The 22,489-nt window shown below is 46.4% G+C and overlaps 1 protein-coding gene across 3 annotated transcripts in view; it reads right to left on the minus strand.

Moving 5' to 3' along the window:
* The window catches only part of rfxank (regulatory factor X-associated ankyrin-containing protein), a 30,656-nt gene that overhangs the window by 598 nt on the left and 7,569 nt on the right, over positions 1-22,489 (minus strand). For 2 of the 3 annotated variants that reach the window (XM_072244437.1, XM_072244436.1), the window contains 8 exons: positions 17,543-17,856; positions 15,244-15,363; positions 14,643-14,708; positions 12,231-12,331; positions 8,352-8,477; positions 6,499-6,565; positions 4,308-4,388; positions 2,518-2,596 (listed from right to left, as the gene is read on the minus strand). In XM_072244437.1, coding sequence (XP_072100538.1) covers positions 2,518-2,596; positions 4,308-4,388; positions 6,499-6,565; positions 8,352-8,477; positions 12,231-12,331; positions 14,643-14,708; positions 15,244-15,363; positions 17,543-17,852 — 950 coding nt within the window. In that variant the 5' untranslated portion in view covers positions 17,853-17,856. The remainder of the gene's footprint in view (positions 1-2,517; positions 2,597-4,307; positions 4,389-6,498; positions 6,566-8,351; positions 8,478-12,230; positions 12,332-14,642; positions 14,709-15,243; positions 15,364-17,542; positions 17,857-22,489) is intronic. The other variant, XM_072244438.1, reaches the window with a different exon arrangement.

Consider the following 22,489-nt stretch of genomic DNA (forward strand, 5'->3'; position numbering starts at 1 on the left):
GTCTCTTAAATGTCCGGAATGTATCTGACTCTGCCACCACCCTGGCAGGGTGTTCCACACTCCCACCATTCTCTGTGTAAAGAACTTACCTCTGCCATCCCTCCTATACTTTCCCCCAGTCACCTTACAATTATGCCTTCTTGTACCAGCCATTTCCACCCTGGGAAAAGGTTTCTAGCTGTCCACTTGATCAATGCCTCTTATACACAAAGAAATTTTAGCAAGCTTGTCGAAAGCTGAGAAACAGGACCTCCAGGGTAGTAATCTCTGGATCACTGCCTGTGCCGTGTGCCAGTGAGGGTAAGAATAGGATGATTTGATTGGCGAATGCATGGTAGAAGAATTGGTGCAGGAGCAGGGGTTCAGATTTCTGGATCATTGGGATCTCTTCTGGGGAAGGTATGACATATACAAAAGGAACAGGTTACACCTAAACCTGAGGGGGTCCAATATCCTTGCAAGCAGGTTAGCTAGAGTTCTTTGGATAGGTTTAGACTAACTTGGCAGGGGGATGAGAACAAGAGTGATAGTGCTGAAGATGACATAGTTGGTTTACAAACAGAGACACCTAGTAAGGAAAGGCTGATGATAGGGCCAAACTGCAGTCAACAGGATGAGTTGCAACATAAGAGGTGGTCAAAATTGAAGTGGGTGAATACAGGACTGAAGGTGCTATCACAAAATCTGCAAACACTGTTAATCCAAGCAACACACACAAAATGCTGGAGAAACACCACAGGCCAGGTAGCATCTATGAAAATGAGTAAACAGTCAATGTTCAGGCCGAAACCCTTCATCGGGACTGCAGAAAAAAGATGAGAAGTCAGGCTAAGAGGGTGGGGGAAGGGGAGGAGGTGATGGGTGAAACTGGGAGAAGGGGAAGGGTGAAGTAAAGAGCTGGGAAGTCGATTGGTGAAAGAGATGAAGGGGGAATCTGATGGAGAGGATAGAAGGCCATGGAAGAAAGGGAAAGGGGAGAAGAACCAGAGGGAAGTGATGGCAGGTAAGGAGATAGGGGGAGAGAGGGAAAATGGTGAAAGGGTAGGGGGCAATTACCAGAAATTTGAGAAATCGATGTTCATGCCATCAGATTGGAGCTACCCAGATTCCTGCAACCCAAGTGTGGCTTCATCATGACAGTCAAGGAAGGCAATGGACTGACATGTTGGAATGGGAAAGGAAATGGGAAGTAGAATTGAAATGGGTGGCCACTGCGAGATCCCACTTTTTCTGCTGGTTGGAGCATTGATGATCAGCGAAGTGGATTCGCAATCTACGTTTGTACGTCGGGTCTGACCAATATACAGTACAGGAGGTCACAATGGAAGCAGCAGATACAGTAGATAACCCCAAAGGTGAAGTGTCGCCTCATCTAGAAGGACTGTTTGGGGCCCTGAATGGTAGTGAGGGAGGTGGCATAGGGACAGGTGTTGCTCTTGTTCTGCTTGGTGTTATATTTGAATGTGCACAGTACACAGAATAAGGTAGATGAACTTGTAGCACAGTTACAGGCTGGCAGGTAGAATGATGTAGGCATCACCGAATCATGACTGAAAGAAGTTAATAGCTGGGAGCTTAATGTTCAAGGATACACACTGAATCGAAGGGACAGGCAGAAAGTCAGAGAGGGTGGGGTGGCTCTGTTGGTGAAAATGAAACCAGATCATTAGAAAGAGGTGACATAGGGTCGGAAGGTGTTGAATCATTGTGGATAGAGCTAAGGAACTGCAAAGGTAAAAAGACCTTGATGGGAGTTATATACAGACCCCCAAACAGTAGTAAGGATGTGGACTACAAATTATAATAGGAGATAGAAATTGCATGCCAAAAGGGCAATGTTAGAATATTCATGGGGGATTTCACTGTGCAGGTAGATTGGGAAAACCAGGTTGGTGTTGGATTCCAAAAGGGGGAATTTCTAGAATCCCTACGAGATGGGTTTTTAGAGCAGTTTGTGGTTGAGCCCACTAGGGGATCAGCAATTCTGGATTGGGTGTTGTTCAACGAACCGGAATGGATTAAGAGAGCTTAAGGTAAAAGAACCCTTAGGAGAAAGTGAATATAATATGATCAAAGTCACCCTGAAATTTGCATAGGAGAAGCTAATGTCAGATGTATCAGTATTACAGTGGAGTAAAGGAAATTAGAGACATGAGAAAGGAGTTGGCCAGCATTGATTGTAAAATAACACTGGCAGGGATGACAGCAGAGCAGCAATATCTGGTATTTTTGGAAGCAATTCGGAAGGCACAGGATATATACATCCCAAAGAGAAGGAAGTATTCCAAAGGCAAGATGACATAACTGAGGCTAACAAGAGAAGTCAAAGCCAACATAAAAGCCAAAGAGGGGGCATATAATAAAGCAAAATTCTGTGGGAAGTTAGAGGATTGGAAAACTTATAAAAACCAAAAGAAGGCAACTAAAAAAAATCATTACGATAAAGATGGAAGGCACTAGCAGTACAGTGCAAGTTCCATGCGTCAGGGGTCACAAAGTGTGCGATGTTACCATTACCAGGGAGAAGGTTCTTCGGAAACCGAAAGGTCTGAAGGTGGATAAGTCACCTGAACCAGATGGTGTACATCCCAGGAATCTGAAAGAGATAGCTGAAGAGATTATGGAGGCACTGGATTCTGGAATGGTTGCAGAAGACTGGAAAATTGCAAATGTCACTCCACTCTTCAAGAGAGGCAGAAGAAGGGAATTTGCAGGCCAGTTAGTTTGATCTCAGTGATTGGGAATATGCTGGATTTGATTGTTAAGGATATGGTTGTACTTGGAGGCACATGATAAAACAACCCATAGTCAGCATGGTTTTCTTAAGAGAAAATCTTGCCTGACAAATGTTGGAATTCTTTGAAGAGATAACAAGCAGGGTAGACAGAGGAGAATTGGTGATGCTGTGTACTTGCACTTTCAGAAGGCCTTTGACAAGGCTGCTTAACAAACTGTATTACAGGGAAGATTCTAGCATGGATAAAGCAGGGGCTGATTGCCAGGAGGCAAAGAGAGGGAATAAAGGGAGCATTTTCTGGTTGACTGCCAGTGACTAGAGGTGTTCCACAGGGGTGTGCTTTGGAACTGATTCTTTTTATGTTACAGTGTCAATGCTTTAGATTATGGAATTGATGGCTTTGTTGCAAAGTTTGCAGATGATATGAATAAAGGTGGAGGGGTAGGTAGTTTTGAGGAAGTAGAGAGGCTACAGAAGGACTTAAACATTAGGAGAATGGGCAAAGAAGTGGCAGGTGGAATGCAGTGTTGGGAAATGTATGGTCATGCACTTTGATAGAAGATATGAAAGGGTTGATTATTTTCTAAATAGAAAGAAAATATAAAAATCTGAGGCATAAAGGGACTTGGGAGTCCTTGTGCAGGATTCCCTAAAGGTTCATTTGCAGGTTGAGTCTGTGATGAGGAAGGCAAATGCAATGTTAGCATTCATTTCAAGATATAAAAGGATATAATGTTGAGATTTTATAAAACACTTGGAGTATTGTGAGCAGGTTTGGGCGCCTTATCTTAGAAAGGATGTGCTGAAACTGGAGAGGGTTCAAAGGAAATTCACGAAAATGATTCCAGGATTGAACAGCTTGTCATACAGAGTGTTTGATAGCTTTGGCCCAGTATTCACTGAAATTCAGAAGAATGAGGAGTGACCCAATTGAAGCCTATCGAATGGTGAAGGGCCTTGACAGAGTGGATGTGGAGAAGATGCTTCCTGTAGTGGGAGAGTCCAAGACCAGAGGACACAACCTAGAATAGAAGGGAGTCCTTTTAAAATGGAGATGAGAAAAAATTTCTTTAGCTAGAGGGTGGTGAATACTTTGCCATAAGCAGCAGCGGAGGCCAAATGTTTATGTATATTTAAGGCAGAGGTTGACAGATTTTTGACTGGACAGGGCATGAAGGGATAAAGGGGGAAGGCAGGAGACTGGGGCTGAGAGGAGAATTGGATCAGCCATGATAAAATGGCAGGGCAGACTCAATGGGCCAAATCACCCAATTCTGCTCCTCTATCTTGTTTTAGACCATAAGGCTATAAGACCATAAAGCTAAATTAATGTCACTAATTCTTCAACCTCTATTACAGCTGGATCACCAAGACAATTGTGGAAGGGCTTGTGATAGTCTTTCACTGATGCCTTTTTGACTGGACGCCTATAACAAGTAGCCCCAGGGACTTTGGACTTTATGGAGCATCTGTTGGGACTCACAGAAGAGCAGCAAGGAAATGGCAGGGGTGGGGGGGGGTGGAAATAAAGAATCTGGGTGAGATTGCAGAAAGGACATGAAGAACTTGCCTTTCTTGAAGCCCAGAGCCACAGCCAGATCCATCGGACTGTATCCAGAATCCGCCTCCATTGTCAGATCCGCACCCCTGGCTGTCGGAAGAGCAAGAAACAACAGAGTGCGGCCTTAGATGAATTAGTTTTCTTTGTCAAACATGCATCGGAACATCAAAACATACAGTGAAATTCATCGTCTGCATCAATGACCAAAACAGGAAACTGTGCTGGGGGGGGGGGATTGGGGGAGGGTGAGTGAGCCAACAAGTGTCCCCACACCTCCAGTGCCAACCTAGCATTCCCACAACTTACTAACCCTAATGCGCTCGTCCCTGCAATGTGAGAACAAATTAATAACCTCGCAGGAAACCCACGTGGTCATGGCGAGATCATACAGAGTATGTGGAATTGAACCGTGACCGCTGGTGCTGTAAAGCATTACACTAACTGCTACTGTGTCCTCCAGGTTTGCTTCAGAGACTCTAGGTTCTTTGGCTTACAATGGAGGCACTGGCCACTTTATTAGGTACACCTGCTCATTTATGCAAGTATCTAATCAGCCAATCACGTGGCAGCAACTCAATGCATAAAAGCATGCAGACGTGGTCAGGAGGTTCAGAGAAATGCGACCTAAGTGCCTTCGACTGCAAAATGATTGTTTGTGCCAGATGGAGTGGTTTGAGCATTCAGAAACTGCTGATCTGGGATTTTCATGCACAGCAGTCTCTATAGAGTTTACAGAGAGTGGTGCAAAAATTTCTTTTAAAATCCAGTGAGTGTCAGTTCTGTAGGCAAAATCACCTTCTTAATGAGGGCGGTCAGAGGAGAAGGGCCAGACTGGTTCAAGCTGACAGGAAGGTGATCTTAGCCAGATGGCAATAACATGTATTACAACCGTGGTGTGCAGAAGAGCATCTCTAAACCTTCAACACATCAAAACTTGAAATGGACGGGCTACAGGAGCAGAAGGCCATAAACGTAGTCAGTGGCCACTTTATTCAGTACGGGAGGTACCTAATAAAGCAGAGACTGAGTACATTATCACAGTTTAAGGTTATTAAGGAACTGACACACTGGTTCACGTGGTGAGGGTCCCCACACAAAGGCAGAATTCAAAATGGGCAACTCAGTCAGACAAAACACTTACATGAGGTTGGACTGGGCTGCTGAATAAATTATGAGTGATCTCTGAAATAGGAAGGAATAAAAAGCATCGAGAAAGTTGAGTTTATGAAGCAAGCGGGACATCCTCTAGTGAACATCCGTCAGTGGCCTCTGCTCAGCACCACTGCTCTACCCTGTGTACATTGGTTTCGTAACACTTTGAAAGTTTAAAGTAAATTTATTGTCAAAGTATGTATATCTCACCAAACACTACCCAAGATTCATTTTCTTGTGAGCATTTACAGCAAATACAAAGAAACACAAAAGAAGCAATAGAAAAACTACACACTGATTCTACTGTGCATTGCATTCTGTGCAAAAACCCCCATCTCTAAATGCACTTACCCCCCGCCAACTGTGGTCATGCCCACGTCTGGAGCTCTCAGTCTCTGACAAGTGTCCAGCCTCCCCCACCCCCAGCTCACAGCTTTTCCTCTGGCTAATCAGCCCATCCATCGTTGTGTCCCCACTCTCTCCCAAACAACGGGTAGGAGGCTCCTTCCTTTCTCATCAGATATCACTTAGAAAACTTTATTTAATGTTTTTTATAAAGGTAATGTTATTGCTGCTGATATTTTCAACAAAGTCACTTGGATTACTCCTTCATCCCTGGAGACTCTGGGGAAATCCCGGATACTTCTCTGTGAGAACAGGGAGCTGAAAAACCTCGAACCTCATTTCAACCCCGTTTGGAATGTGCCCCAGTGAGTCAGTTGGTGACCCGACAGAGCACATCTGGGATCTCGTGAGTAGATAGGAGAAAACTGGGAGGTGAGGAGCTAGAAGGGGTTCTTTCTTTTATTGCCTTCTCTTCACTACTCTGCTCTCGCTGACCCTGCTGTGGTTTCCCTCATGCTTACCACTCACCTCATCACAAATGACACAATTATTCACAGCCATCGTTCCTTTCTGTGTCAACAGCAGCTTCAGCTGTTCCACACAACACCTGACTCAGCCTACAGTTCTCAACTACTGCTGGTCAGGAACTCCTTGACAAATCCTCTAAGAACCTTCTCCTGCTCAACAATTGATTCACACATACCCAGCAGAGCTTCCACACACCGCACATGGTTCCCGTGTACAGCATACAGCAATGGCGTGCCTCCATTCTGCGGGAAAGAAAAGCTTGTGTTCACCGAGCTCCTTTAACACCCATTTCAGAATCGCTCAGAACAGCAACCTGCCAGGCCACGTCTCAAGCATTGTGGCAATGATATTTGTTCACGTTACTGGCAAAGATTATCCATCCACGTACATCGAAACATATAGTGAAATGCATTGTCTTACGCCAAAGACCAACACAGTCCAAGGATGTGCCAGGGCAGCCTGCTTCCAGCAGCAACCCACTACCTGTTAACCCAAACCCAAAGGGTTTTGGAATGTGGGAGGAAAGTAGAGCACCCAGTGCAAACCACGTGGCCACAGGTAGAAAATACAAACTCCTGACAGCCAGTGGCTGGAATTGAACCTGGGTCAGTGACACTGTAATAGAACTGGATTGAATTGAACCTGGGTCAGTGACAATGTAATAGAGCTGGCTGGAATTGAACCCAGTTCAGTGACGCTGTAATAGAACTGGTTGGAATTGAACCCAGGTCACCTGTGCTACATTAGCTGCTATGCTACCATGCCATAAACTAATATTTAATTACCATCCCTAACCCACCCACCACCCCACGAAACTGTTGGTACACAAAGCAGGATATGATGCTGATAAATCTTGTGCTCAGGATACAGGGAGAATACCCAGCCTTTCCCAACAGCAGGATGGTACTAATCAGCATCTACTGAGGACAGACAAGTCTGTGGTTTACTCTCAGCCAATGCTCCCTCAGGATTTTGATGCATAAGCCTCCAGGACAGGACTTCAACCGTTAATCTTGCTAATCAGAAGCATGAATATCACCAATGCCATATCATAAACAGCACAGTACAAACCTTACAGTCCAATATGAACACGGCAACCTTTTAACCTACTCCAAGACTAATCTACCCCTTCCCTCCCATATAACTCTCCATATTTCTGTAATTCATGTGTTTACCTTAGAGTGTCTTAAGTGCCCCTAATGTACCTGCCTCTACAACCGCCCCAGCAGGGAGATCAACACACCCACCACTCTGTAAAAAAAACCTACCTGCCATACTTCATACTTTCCTCCAGTTACCTTAAAATATGGGCTCTCATATTAGCCACTTCTGCCCTGGGACACGTCTCTGGCTGTCCACTCGATCTATGCCCCTTATCATCTTGTACACCACCCATCCTCCTTCACTCCAAAGAGAAAAGTCCTAGCTCGCTCAACCCATCTTCCTAAGACATCGTCCCTAATCCAGGCAACATCCTGGTAAACCTCACCCTCTCTAAAGCTTCCTACAGCTGTCCGACCAGAACTGAACACAGTATTTCAAGAGTGGTCTAACCAGGGTGTTATAGAGCTGCAACATTACCTCATGCCTCTCGAACTCAATCCCGACTCATGAAGGCCAACACAGTAAATACTTTCTTAACCACCCTATCAACTTGTGTGGCAATGTTGAGGGATCCATGAATGTGAATCCCAAGATCCCTCACCATTTGCAGTTAAGAGTGAATTATAAACACAAGATGCTACCTGACCTGCCGAGTTCCCTCACCATTTTGTGTGTGTCCTACCCTACTGAATTAGTTCATTAACTCACACCCATAGATTCACAGTGGGTAACCTGAGGTGCAGAGTTGGGGATCTAATCGTTCATATAGTCCCTCGGTACAAATCCAGCTGGCACAAATAAAGGCAGGAACGTCGCCATCTCTAGCAGCTGCTCTTATCGCCTGGTGCGAACAGCAACGGAATCAGCTCAGCCCCTCATGGTGTAACAGAGAAACAGCGTGACCTCTGACCATCCATAGCCTACCCAGTCGTAAATGTTGATGTCCACTCCATGCTCAAGCAGCAGCAAGACAATGTCCGTGTAGCCCTGGATGCTGGCCAGAGCCAGCGTGCTCTCCCGCTCCTTTGCCAGGATGCTTGGGTCAGCTCCCTGCAACAACAACAGATGCGATCACAGCTCCAGGCAACCTGTGGCACCGAGTCTGTCCTCTGCACCCATCAGCGATGAGCTCACTCCTTCGCAGCCACCCAAACTGTTCCCCACGACATAAGGAGGTTCAGTGAGCTGGGGCTTTTCTCTTAGCAGCATTAGCAGTGGACCAATCAATTCGAAGAGAGAGGAGGCTTCGCACATGTCAGGGAGAAGAGTTTAAAAAAAAGGAGTGTTTCATGGGGCTCAGCACATTAGCCACAGACCAATCGATTCCCGATTCATTAGCAAGAGCAAATAAAAGTAAAACAGGGTCAAAGCAGAGTGGCCATTGTGTGAGGAGTGGGAACTCGAGGCTTTGGCGAGGAGGCACAGGTGAGTAGCAGGTAAGGCTCTTGTCGTGGTTCAATTAAAAAGTCACTAAATTACAGCTAATTAAATAAAGGGTTGATGTGCTGTATGATGTGGGAGCTGGTGGACTCCATTATGGTTCCTGGTGATCACATCTGCAGCAAGTGTTGTCTGCTTGAGGAACTCAGGCTCAAAGTTGATGAGCTGGAATCTGAGCTTCAAACACAGCGGCACATCAGGGAGGGGGAGTGTTACCTGGATTCTCTGTTTCAGGAGGTAGTCACACCCATTAGATCAGCTGCCTCAAATTCAGACTGTGATCAGGGACAAGAGGGTGTGACTGCGAGTGAGGTGGGTAGTGGGATCCAAGAGACAGTGCTGGAGGAGCCTCAGCCCTTGAGCTTGTCCAGCAGGTTTGAGATTCTTGTTCCCTGTGTGGATGAGACTGGGGGCTGTAGGAAGGATGAGCAACCTAACTGTGGAACTGTAGTTCAGGCAGCCATTCAAGAGGGGGAAAGGAAGAGAAATATAACGATATTTGGCTAAAGTGAATGTAGGTTCCTTGGAGAATGAGAAGGCGGAATTGGTATTGGGTAATGAGGAAATGGCCGAGGCTTTGAATGACTATTTTGTGTCGGTCTTCATGGTGGAGGACACATCTAACATGCCAAAGAGAAATGTTATGGATACGATGGGAGGTGAGGACCTGATACAGTAGCGATCACTAAAGAGGTAGTGCTGAGCAAACTTGTGGGCCTGAAGATAGATAAATCCCCTGGTCCCGATCGAATGCATCCCAGAGTAATGAAAGAAATGGCAGGAGTTATAGTAGAGGCTTTGGTGATGATTTACCAAAATTCTCTTGACTCTAAGCAGGTCCTGACGGATTGGAAGACGGCAAATGTCACGCCACTGTTCAAAAAAAAAGGATGTAGGCAAAAGGCAGCTAACTATAGGCCAGTAGGTTTAACATCTGTCATTGGAAAATGCTGGAATCTATCATTAAAGAAGAAATAGTGAAGCACCTGGAAAGAAGTGGATCCATCAGGCAGTCGCAGCAAGGATTCAGCAAAGGTAGAAACTGTCTGACAAGCTTGCTGGAGTTCTTTGAGGATATAACGAGCACAGTGGATAGAGGGGAACAGATGGATGTTACTTACTTGGGTTTCCAGAAGACGTTCAATAAGGTGCCACATGAAAGACATCCATAAGGATGCATAGAGTTGGGGGTGATGTTTTAGCATGGATAGAGGATTGGTTAACTAATAGAAAGCAGAGAGTTGGGATACATGCGTGTTACTCTGGTCGGCAATCAGTGGTGAGCGGTGTGCCACAGGGGTCAGTGCTGAGCCCACAATTGTCCATGATATACATTAACGATCTGGAAGAGGAGACCGAGTGTAAATGATACTAAATTGAGTGTAAAATCAAATTGTACAGAAGATACCGAGAGTCTGCAGAGAGATATAGATAGGTTAAGTGAGTGGGCAAGGGTCTGGGAGTGTACAATGTTGGTAAGTGCGAGGTCATCCATTTTGGAAGGAAAAATGTAAGTGCAGTTTATCATTTAAATAATAAAAAATTGCAGCATGCTGCTGTGCAGAGGGACATGGGAGTGCTTGTGCATGAATCACAAAAGGTTGGTTTTCAGGTGTAGCGGACTATCAAGAAAGCAAATGTAATGTTGGCCTTCATCGCCAGAGGGATTGAATTTAAGAGCAGGGAGGTTATGCTGTAACTGAACAGGATACTGGTGAGGCCATACCTGGAGTACTGCATGCAGTTCTGGTCTCCTTACTTGAGGAAGGATATACCAGCTTTGGAGACGGTGCAGAGGAGGTTCACCAGGTTGATTCCAGAGATGATGGGATTAGACTATGAAGAGAGATTGAGTCACCTGGGACTGTACTTGCTGGAGTTCAGAAGAAAGAGAGGAGATCTTAAAATTATGAAAGGGATAGATAAGATAGAGGCAGCAAAGTTGTTTCCACTGGTAGGTGAGACTAGAACTAGGGGACGTAGCCTCAAGATTCAGGGGAGTAGATTTAGGACGGAGACGAGGAGGAACTGCTTTTCCCAGAGAGTGGTGAATCTGTGGAATTCTCTGCCCAATGAAGCAGTGGAGGCTACCTCAGTCAATATATTTAATGCAAAGTTGGATAGATTTTTGCATGGTAGGGAAATTAAGGGTTATGGGGAAAAGGCGGGTAGGTGGAGATGAGTCCATGGCCAGATCAGCCATGATCTTATTGAATGGCAGAGCAGGCTCGACGGGCCAGATGGCCTACTCCTGCTCCTATTTCCTTTGTTCAAAAGATGATGAGGAGAGACTTGATAGAGGTGTACAAGATGATGAGAGGCATTGCTAGAGTGGACAGTCAGCACCTTTTTCACGAGTGGAAATGGCTAAAACAAGGGGGCATGATTGAAGGGAAAAAGAGGGTGATGTCAGAAGTTTTTTTTAAAAAACACAGATAGCAATGGGTGCATGGAACATGCTGCCAGGGCAGTGATAGGGGCAGATACATTAGGGACGTTTAAGAGGCTCTTAGGCAAATGCATAAAAGAAAAATGTACGGTATGCAGGAGGAAAGAGTTGGATTGATCTTGGAGTGGGTTAAAAACAACATCATAGGCTGAAGTGCCTGTACCTGGTTGTACTGCTCTATGTTCTATGAGCAGAGACACACGAGTGGCCATTTATGGTGTGTAGATACTCCAACACCATCTCAATCAGATGAACGATACTTCATTATGGTTTCCTCAGTAGGATTTTTCTGCCAGGCTACTGGGGTTGCAATGCACACTCACATAGACAGCTGGTCAGATATAATCGGGTTGCAGTAGTGGGAGATTTCAACTTAACCTGTTTCATCTGGGACCATCCCAATGTAAAAGGGTCAAAGAGAATGGCATTTTTAAAGCAGATGAAGGAGAAGTTTTTAAACCACAGGTAGCTATTCCAACTAGGGAAGGGTGGTATTGGACCTAACCTTAGGGAATGTAGTCAGTATCAGTGGAACATCTTGAAGACAGCAAACACAAGGACGTTATTTTTTTTAGATACGGCACGGAATAGGTTTTTCAGACTGTGCTGCTAACAACCCCCATTTAACCCTAACACAATCCTCGAACAATTTACAATGACCAATTGACCTTCGAACTGGAACATCTTTTGACTCTGGGAGGACACCCACTGTTCACAGGGAGGACACACAGACTCTTTACAGAGGACATGGGGATTGAACTCCAAACTAGTTAATGCAACAAGGTATGGAAGGTCCTGAAATCAAGGCATAGCTTAGGGTGAAGGGCAATTTCAATATCAGAATGCAGGACTTGGAATGGGTAAGTTTAACATGTTGAGTGGTGGAATCCCTCATTCTGCTCCCATGGTCTCACCATCTCCAGCAGAAACCTCACGACAGCAATCTCTCCAAACGCTGCGGCCCACATTAGCGGTGTGAAGCCCCGCTCGTCTGGCGCATTGAGTAGCGAGCTCCCTGACAGACAGAGGAGAAAGCTGGTGTAAGCAGTAGTTTTTAACCATGACCAGACTCAGCCCAGCAAACCTCTCCGTCCCAGGACTAACTAGTGAAAACACCAAATATTGAAGAGCAGGTGGTTACTGTGGGTCAATGAGATTAGTAGCTGTCGAATAAATGGGGACGGGACAACAGCAACACACACTTACACCATTCACACCTCAGACCTCTTCTACTAATCAACCAGACATCAGTTAAAGTCCACTTTAAATCCATCAATATCTTTTGTATTAGAAGCATACAAAAGTAATAGAAGTGTTAGAGCAAGTATTGCATCAAAAGAGACGATCTTGTCCCAGTAATCCACAGCAAGCAGTAGGCCCTCTGTCACAATGATCCCAACATCCAACATTTGACCAAGATCCTCTATGGCTAAACAGGTGTACACCCAGACACTTCTCAAAGGTTTGTTTCCATCTGCAGGGGCCCAGTCTATCACAGGAAAAGCTCTCCCACCACCAAGCACATCTACAAGGAGCGCTGCCACAAGAAAACAACTTCCTTCAAAGTTCCCCACCATCCAGGCCATGCTCTCTTCTTGCTACTACCACTGGGCAGGAAATACAGGAGCTTTAGGTCCCACACCACTACGTTCAGGAACAGTTACGACCCTACAACCATCAGCTTTCTGAACCAGTGTGGATAACCTCACTTACCCCAACTCTGAACTGACTCCACCACCTATGGACTCACTTTCAAGGAATCTGCAATTCATGTTCTCAGTTTTATTTATTTACTTATATTATTATTTGCATGACTTGTCTTTTGCACACTGATTGTTTGTCAGTCCTTGTTACTTACAGCTTTTCATAAGTTATTGCATTTTATTTTCCTGTGAATGCTCACAAGAAAATAAATCTCAAGGTTGAATGTGGTGACATATACGTACTTTAATAATAAATTTACTTTGACTTTGCATTTATGGAACAAATTGAAAATTTCTCATTTAGTTTTTTTAAGAAAACCAAACTTTAAAATCTCACTCTCTACCAATGGGGCCAGAGACCAACTGAAGTCAAAGACCATCACCTTAATCACAGGAAGAAGAGTATTGGTAATACATGGGGGAGGAAGATATCTGGGCCTCTGAGTCTGTTCTGTCATTAAGATCATGGCAGATCTGGAACCCAGGATCAGTCTCAGAAAAAAGGAAGGTGGTTTGGGACCGAGGTGGCGAGAAATTCCCTCAACCAGAGGGAATGGGAATTTTGGAATTCTCCACCCCGGAGGCTGGGTTACAGAGTTCCCTCACACCAGAATTAAATTCACCAACTGGTGTGGTGGGATTTGAACAGATGTCTCCAGATTTGGACAGTTACATGATCATTGGTAATTGGTTTATTGTTATCAAATGTACTGAGATATAATGAAAAGCCTCACTTAGCTTGCAATCCAGACAGATCAACTCAAAACACACATGTAGAGGTATTAGAAAGGAAAAGACAATAGCAGATTGTGGAATATATGTTACAGTTACTCTTACAGAGGAAGCCTAGCGCAGGCAGACAACGAACAAGGGCCACAACACAGCCAAGAGTTCATTTTTATTGGCTTAGGAAATGTTTAGAGGGAAATGGGCCTGGGCAAAGGGAATGAACCCAGGAAGATTAAGGATTAGCTTTATTTGTTATATGTACTGTGAAATACAGTACATAGTTTGCATCGATGACCAACACAGTCCGAGGATGCGCGTGGGGAGCCCGCCAAGTGTCGCCATGCTTCCAGTGCCAACACTGCATGACCACAGCTCACAGCCTAACCTGCAAGTCTTTTTCATGCTGTCATGTGGGAAGAGACTGTGGAAAATGTACAAACACTTTACAGACAGCAGCAGGAATTGAATCCTGATTGCTAACGCAGTAGACAGCTTAGCAACCTGTTTCCATGTGCCTAACTCCACGGTTGACACTGTCCAGACCGCTGAACAATGAACTGGTACCTTACCTGCTATAGCACTGTACGCCTCCTCAATAATGTCTTGACAAACGGCTCTGGTACCTTGCTATATAGAGGAAAGCTATGCTTTTCAAAGACCTTTCTTGCCTGGACTGACTGCACACCACCTGTAAACTAAACTTTGCTGGACATCATCTTAACCCTTGCCTTGCCACAACTTCCACATCACCCGACTGACAGCTTCCTACAACTGTTTCAGGAAAGCCTCATTACCCAAATTATGAAAGTGCAGCATTTTCAGCTCCAGGGCTTGATGAAAATTCAGTGATGGCGTGATCACAAGAATTCAGCAATAGATGATATTGTCACTCACCTTGCTGCAGGCAGGAGCTGAGCTGGGAAAGATCTCCCTGGGCAGCTAGTTGATGTATGGACAGAGCTGTGAAGCAGGAAATACACTGGTCATTCTGAGCAATGGTGTCATGGGTCAGTCAGATTTAAAAAAGACTTGGTCCATATCCAGTTCAGTTAAATCTCTCCTTCCAGACACTGAGTAATCATTATACTCAGACCTCCCGCCAACGACTTGATGACAGCACCCACATCCCCATCCTTCGCAACACCTGTCTGTACTGCAACCCGGGGCCATGTTACACCAGCCCTTGGGGCTACATAACGCAATCTCTATAACAAACCCACAGCTGTGCACAGTCAGATCTGCTCAAACCTACTGTCTAAGCACAATGCCGCATCCAGCATCCATGCAGAACAAGCCCTGCCCAGAAGCCCAGCGGCAATGCTGAATCATAAGGCAGTGTGTAGCAGGCTTTACGTAGAACCCCAGGGCTGCATACATCACATCCCACCCCCAACCCCAGGGCTGCAAATCAGTGCCATCCTGGGTCAAGCCAACACATCTCTGGCCTCAGGCACAAGGTGCGGGTTTTAGGGACCAACCGTCTGTGGGTACTCACTGTCCAAGTTGGCCGGGACGGACGAAGGTTCGTTCCCTCGCTGTCGGTTGGTGAGTGCTGTGGCGAACTTGTGAGAGGTGCTCGCTTTGTCCCGGGGCAACAACGGTGCGGCAGCAGCTTCTGATGAAAGAGGAGAGCCCCCGGGGGGGGGGGGGGGGGTGCAGTCAGAGCACAGACACAGGGATGTGGTGACAGGTCAGTGCACGGACACTGCACTGTGGAGACAGATACGAGACGGGTTGTGGGGGTGGGGGGAAGTCAGTGCACAGAGGACTGGAGAGACACAGGAATCCACACTCTGTCAGCAACCAGCCTAGTGGAACACGGACCCAGCAGTACACAACGACATGCTCTTCCACCAGAAGCGCAATCGCAGCTCCACCCCTGACCAGACTCCCAACAGAGGCCGGATCTCTGCCCACTGCCGGTAAACAATACTCATCATCTCTGGCAAACCCCTGGCAATGGGCAGCCTAGCCCAGAGGCATTGGAGCCTGGGCCCATCGTCCGGGCAATGTTTCAGCCTCTCCACTGGATCCCCGCTGTTACGGTAACTCAACAAACGCAGATTGTTGTTGTAGCACAGGCTGAAACTTTGTTTAAAATCACATCTGTACCGAGATCCCGCAGGACTAACTGTTTCCAGGAACAAACTTCTGGTTGTCCAGCAGCTGTAGAGGGGAAGGGGTGGTGGACAGACTGATACAGGGTCTCTCCCCCTATACCACTGACCACTCCATCCCCCCAGATGCTGCCCAATCGCAGCTTATGCTTCAATTCCTGCTCTGGTCACAAAGTGTCACAAAACTATTGATTCCATCATCTAATCATTGATACTTAACGTGAAAAGATGGCACAGATGGGAAAAGAGGCCAAATCATTGGGTATGTTATACACCAGGGGTACTTAAATGTTTTTATGCAATGGACCAATACCATAAAGCAAGGGGTCCATGGACCCCAGGTTTGGAGTCCCTGTTATACACAACTGTCGTTGGCAGGATTTCAGATGGTGACGAGGTGGTGGTCGGGAGCGAGATACATCAGCTGATTGAGTGGTGTCACGGTAACAACCTTGCACGCAACATCAGTACGATCAAAGAATTGATTATGGACTTCCGGAAGGGTAAGGCGAGGGAAAACACAGCAGTCCTCATTGAGGGATCAGAAGTGGAAAGGGTGAACGTGGAAAGTGGAAAGAAAGGGAAGTTCCTGGGTGCTAACACCTCTGAGGATCTATCCTGGACCCAAAAGATTGATATAATTTCAAAGAAGGCACAACAGCAGCTATATTTCATTAGTAGTTTAAGAAGAATTTGTATCTCAAACACTCTCCCAAATTTCTACAGATGTACTGTGAAAAGCATTCTAACAGGCTGCATCACCATCTGCAATGGAAGGCCACTGCACAGGGTCAGAAAAAGCTGCAGGAGGCGGTATCCATCACGCAGGACATCCCTCTCCTCATCGCTCCCAACAAGGGAGGTGTACAGGAGCCTGAAGACACACTCAACATTTCAGGAACATCTTCCCCACTGCCACCAGAGTTCTGAGTGGATAATGAACCCACGAACACTTCCTCAGTACACTTCCTCTCTTTCTGCACGACTTATTTTATAATTTATAATCTTTATTACCAAACATTACAATGTACAACTGCCACAAAGCAACAAAATTCATGACACATGCCAGTGATATTAAACCAGATTCTGATTCTGATATTTAAACTGGAGGTTGATTGGTTCTTGATTTGTCAGGGCATCAAAGATTACGGGGAGAAGGCAGGAGAATGGGGTTAAGAGGGTTAATAAATCAGCCATGACGGAATGGCTGAGCAGACTCAATTGTCCAAGTGGCCTAATTCTGCTCCTATGTCTTACTGTCTGATTCCCAAAGTTCCCAGCCTCTTTCTTCTTCTTCACAAACCCATCCCCCTTACTGGGTCATTGACCACCAACAGCAGCTCAACAAAGACTTGTGTCCTTGGTCAAGTTGTCCCCAGGTGTAGTCCATCTTCTAGGATCCTTCCTCTCCCAGGGACGAGGTCTTTGGAACTTCTGTTGGCGTTTCTGTAGCTCTGGGTTTTTGCGGGATGGGGTTGCTCACCCCGTATCCAACAGCCGGGCAGCTCTTTCTACAGCCGGGCTGGGGACCGTCCATGGTGGAGTTCCAAACTCCTTCCAGCTGTCCCAATGTTGGAATCACTGTCCCATTGTTTCACCTATCCCCACCTTACGTCCACCCCATGTCTCCCTCTTCCAACAACATTCGTTCCTCTCTCCTGGATGCCTCTGACCTACCATTGCCTGGGACAGAAACATGTCTCGAGCTGGAAGAGACCGGATCCAATACATTCACAAGGCGGATTGTTATAACTTGCTCCCCGTGCTCGGTGACCTTGGGAGCTGCACACTTTATCTGCATTAAGTTGTTCAGTGCAGTCATCGCTGGGGGCTCCCTCCTCATGGTGTTGTCTGAAGAGTTTTCCTGGTCCTGGTGGTGATCCCCATTCCTGTACAGGGGTGGGTGGTCAGTCTCCCTCGGACCCCCTGCCCCAGGTCCTGGTCTCTCGTCCTCACAGTGAGGGCCACTTCTTTTCCCCTCATCCATCGCACTGAAAAGGAACAAGAACATAACTCAGCAACTCACACGCCATGGTTATCCAGCCAGCACTTACACATTCTTCCCTCTGTGAGCTGAGGGCCGCAGTTAGTACTTCCCACTTAACACAGCACCCTGATGGCACCTCTCCCATGCTTTCCTGGCTGGCTCAAAGAACTTAAAGTCACTCAGTTATTGCGACATAGTGGGTTCAGCCCAGTGCGTCACAGGCAAAGTCCTCCCCACCATTGAACACACTTAGATGGAGCAGTGCCACAAGAAAGCAGCCTCCATCACGGACTGCACCATCCAGTCCACGTTCTCTTCTCATTACTACCACAAGGAAGGTACAGGAGATATAGGTTCCACACCACCAGTCCACGTTCTCTTCCCATTACTACGAGGGAGGTACAGGAGATATAGGTTCCACACCACCAGGTTCAGGAACAGTCATTACCCTAAACCACCAGGTACCTGAACTAACATGGATGACTTCACTCACCATAATTCTGAACTGATTCCACAATCTAAGGTCTCACTTTCAAGAACTCTTAACTCAATTTCTCAATATCATTTATCTATTTATTTGTAATTGTAGATTTTCCTTCTTTTCACATTGGTTATTTGTCTTTGTGTCTAATTGTTCATTGATTCTATTGCCTTCCTCTGTACTTACTGTGAACGCCCGTAAGAAAATGAATGTTAGTTTTGTATATGGTGACATATTGCTCCTTAACGTTGTTATTTGGGGGGTGAGGGGGGGGTAAATGTAAAAATAACTACTGCTACCTATTAAACGCTCCCAATGGCGCATGCCTCAAATAGCCTCTGACAACCAAGTCCAGCTTCTGGCCTTCACGTGTGGCTTCACTACTGAACCCAGAAGAATAGTTTCTACTGACAGGAGAAGAGGCAAAGGCCGGTTACTGGTGCCTTAAAACCCATCACTTCGGGCAAATGGAGCTCGTCAGCCACAGTCGGCAGCTCATCTAAAAGATCTAATCTCAAACCTCCGCTGCCTTGCGGCTATACCCACTTATGGGGAAAGCTTTGGGAGTAAACCCCAAGGAAAAATCCCTAAGGCAGTCCTACATTGAGTTCAATGCTGACTGGCAACCCCTGCAACTCTTTGGGTACCAAACTATATCGGTCTCTGCCGTTCCTTTGGGTTCACCAGACGGGTGGAGAGGGGGAGCCTGCTGCACGGACAACAGCTCACTCTCCATATCGTTTTGCCCAGACTGGCATTTCTACGCAGGCAACAGCTCACTCTCCATATCGTACTGCCCAGACTGGCGTTTCTACACGGGCAACAGCTCACTCTCCATATCGTACTGCCCAGACTGGCGTTTCTACGCAGGCAACAGCTCACTCTCCATATCGTACTGCCCAGACTGGCGTTTCTACATGGGCAACAGCTCACTCTCCATATCGTACTGCCCAGACTGGCGTTTCTACACGAGTAACAGCTCACTCGTCATATCGTACTGCCCAGACTGGCGTTTCTACACGAGTAACAGCTCACTCGTCATATCGTACTGCCCAGACTGGCGTTTTTACACCGGTAACAGCTCACTCTCCATATCGTACTGCCCAGACTGGTGTTTCTACACGGGCAACAGCTCACTCTCCATATCGTACTGCCCAGAGTGGTGTATCTACACCAGTACAGCTCACTCTCCATATCGTCCTGCCCAGACTGGCGTTTCTACACAGGCAACAGCTCACTCTCCATATCGTCCTGCCCAGACTGGCGTTTCTACACGGGTAACAGCTCACTCTCCATGTCGTACTGCCCAGACTGGCGTTTCTACACAGGCAACAGCTCACTCTCCATATTGTACTGCCCAGACTGGCGTTTCTACACAGGCAACAGCTCACTCTCCATGTCGTACTACCCAGATTGGTGTATCTACACGGGTAACAGCTCACTCTCCATATCGTACTGCCCAGACTGGCGTTTCTACACGGGCAACAGCTCATTCTCCATATCGTACTGCCCAGACTGGTGTTTCTCCATGGGTAACAGCTCACTCTCCATGTCGTACTGCCCAGACTGGTGTATCTACACGGGCAACAGCTCACTCTCCATGTCGTACTGCCCAGACTGGTGTATCTACACGGGCAACAGCTCACTCTCCATGTCGTACTGCCCAGACTGGTGTATCTACACGGGCAACAGCTCACTCTCCATGTCGTTTTGCCCAGGCTGGCGTATCTACACGGGCAACAGCTCGCTCTCCATATTGTTTTGCCCAGGCTTATGTATATAGACATCTAGGATGCAATATCCGCAGTCAACTCTGACCGACAGAGGCCCTCACTCACTCCTATGGTGACATGTATGTGTACTTGGATAATAAATTTACTTTGAAGTGTTGTCACTCCTATATCAAGAAGAAACCAGTGACCAAGTTGCACAATTTTTGTACCTGAATGAAGTTTGGTTATAAATAAAACAGCTATAAATGATCACAGTGCAAAACTCTTGGCATTTATCTAGTAGTTCACAATGTTTTTTTTAAAACAGCACAACTGGCACTCATGTGCCCCCTGAAGTGTTTCAGGGAGTTACCCTCCCATCTCAGCCCCTCCACATGCAGTACTTGAAGGAGCCCAGACAGTGATCTTTCCCCACAGAGCCTACACATTATCTGCACCGGGCATCAGTGCGTCTCCCAGCACGTCCTCTAACAGCCTGGAATGTGCAAGTCGGCAGCTTTCCCTTACCGATATCTCGAGGTGCTGGGAGACCAACACGTTTCAGGGAGACCAAACAGTGTCCTTTACTGAATTGGTCCCTGTGTTTCTCAGGCAAAAGCCCAGAGATCAAACCTGTTAGCAGCTGCTGGGGATGAACTGTGACACTGACTCATGCATCTGTCTCCACCCCCTCCAAATCTAGTCTTCAGAGGGGTAGGTGACCCTACCACAGCTGTCCTAAGATCAGTGTGCACTGCAAGATCCCAGAAGACAGCAACGAAACGTGACTGAGGGACGAGATTCGTGCGAGGACACTGGACTCAAGCCCGCTTTCCCTGATTGCAGTGACAGGATATCAGGTAAACCCACCTGGGACCGAAATATCATTCACTTCTTTCCCAAAGCGCAGCACTTCGATACTCACTTCGGGATAAATAGGTCTTCCCTGGTTGGCAGTGAGTAGTGAGCAGAGTGACATAGGAGTTCGTGCTGTGTCCACCACTATTCAGGATATACACTAATCATTTGGAAGCATTCCTAAGTTTGCTGGTGACACTAGAACATAGACCAGTACAGCACAGGATCACAATGTTGTGCCCAGCCAATTAAATTAGTCATTAAATGGCCAATTAATCTCTTCTGTGAACACAATGTCCATATCCTTCCACTTTCCTCACATTCATGTACCTATCTAAACGTTACTTTTTGAAGTGCCTAATATATCTGTCCCTAACATCACCCCAGACAGTGGCATTCCAGGCTCCCACCACCCTTTGTGTAAAAAAAATTTGCCCCTCACATCCCCTTTGAAATTTCCCCCTCTCACCATAAATGCATCCCCCTGGTTTTAGACATTTCAACCCTAGGAAAAAGATACTGGCCCTCACTATCAATGCCTCTCATATTCTTATAAACCTCTATCAGATCTCCCCTCAGCCTCCACAACTCCAGAGAAATCACCCAAGTTTGTCCACCCTGTCTTTATAACACATGCCCTCTCATCCAGGCAGCATCTTGGTAAACCTCTTCTGCACCCTCTCCCAAGCCTCCACATCCCTGAGTCAGTGAGCAGGGATGGGCTGCTGGAATACAGCATTGGGAAACGCGAGTCGTCCGCATTGGAAGGAAAGGTAGAACAGATTATTATTTAAATGGTGAAAGCTTGGAGTGTGCTGTTGTGCAAGACTTGGGAGTGTTTGAGCATGAATCAGAAAAGCTTGGTTTGCAGGTACAACAGGTTATCACAAAAGCAATTAACAAGCCTGATAGAGTTCTTTGAGGAGGTGACCAGGCATATAGATGAGGGTAGTGCAGTGGATATGATCTATATGGATTTTAGTAAGGCATTTGACAAGGTTCCACACAGTAGGCTTATTCAGAAAGTTAGAAGACATGGGATCCAGGGAAGTTTGGCCAGGTGGATTCAGAATTGGCTTGCCTGCAGAAGGCAGAGGGTGGTGGTGGACGGAGTACATTCAGATTGGAGGATTGTGACTAATGGTGTCCCACAAGGATCTGTTCTGGGACCTCTACTTTTCGTGATTTTTATTAACGACCTGGATGTGGGGGTAGAAGGGTGGGTTGGCAAGTTTGCAGACAACACAAAGGTTGGTGGTGTTGTAGATAGTGTAGAGGATTGTCAAAGATTGCAGAGAGACATTGATAGGATGCTGAAGTGGGCTGAGAAGTGGCAGATGGAATTCAACCTGGAGAAGTGTGAGGTGGTACACTTTGGAAGGACAAACTCCAAGGCAGAGTACAAAGTAAATGGCAGGATACTTGGTAGTGTGGAGGAGCAGAGGGATCTCGGGGTACATGTCCACAGATCCCTGAAAGTTGCCTCACAGGTGGATAGGGTAGTTAAGAAAGCTTATGGGGTGTTAGCTTTCATAAGTCGAGGGATAGAGTTTAAGAGTCGCGATGTAATGATGCAGCTCTATAAA

Source organism: Mobula birostris, chromosome 26 (assembly GCF_030028105.1).
Source record: "Mobula birostris isolate sMobBir1 chromosome 26, sMobBir1.hap1, whole genome shotgun sequence".
NCBI classification, from domain to species: domain Eukaryota; kingdom Metazoa; phylum Chordata; class Chondrichthyes; order Myliobatiformes; family Myliobatidae; genus Mobula; species Mobula birostris.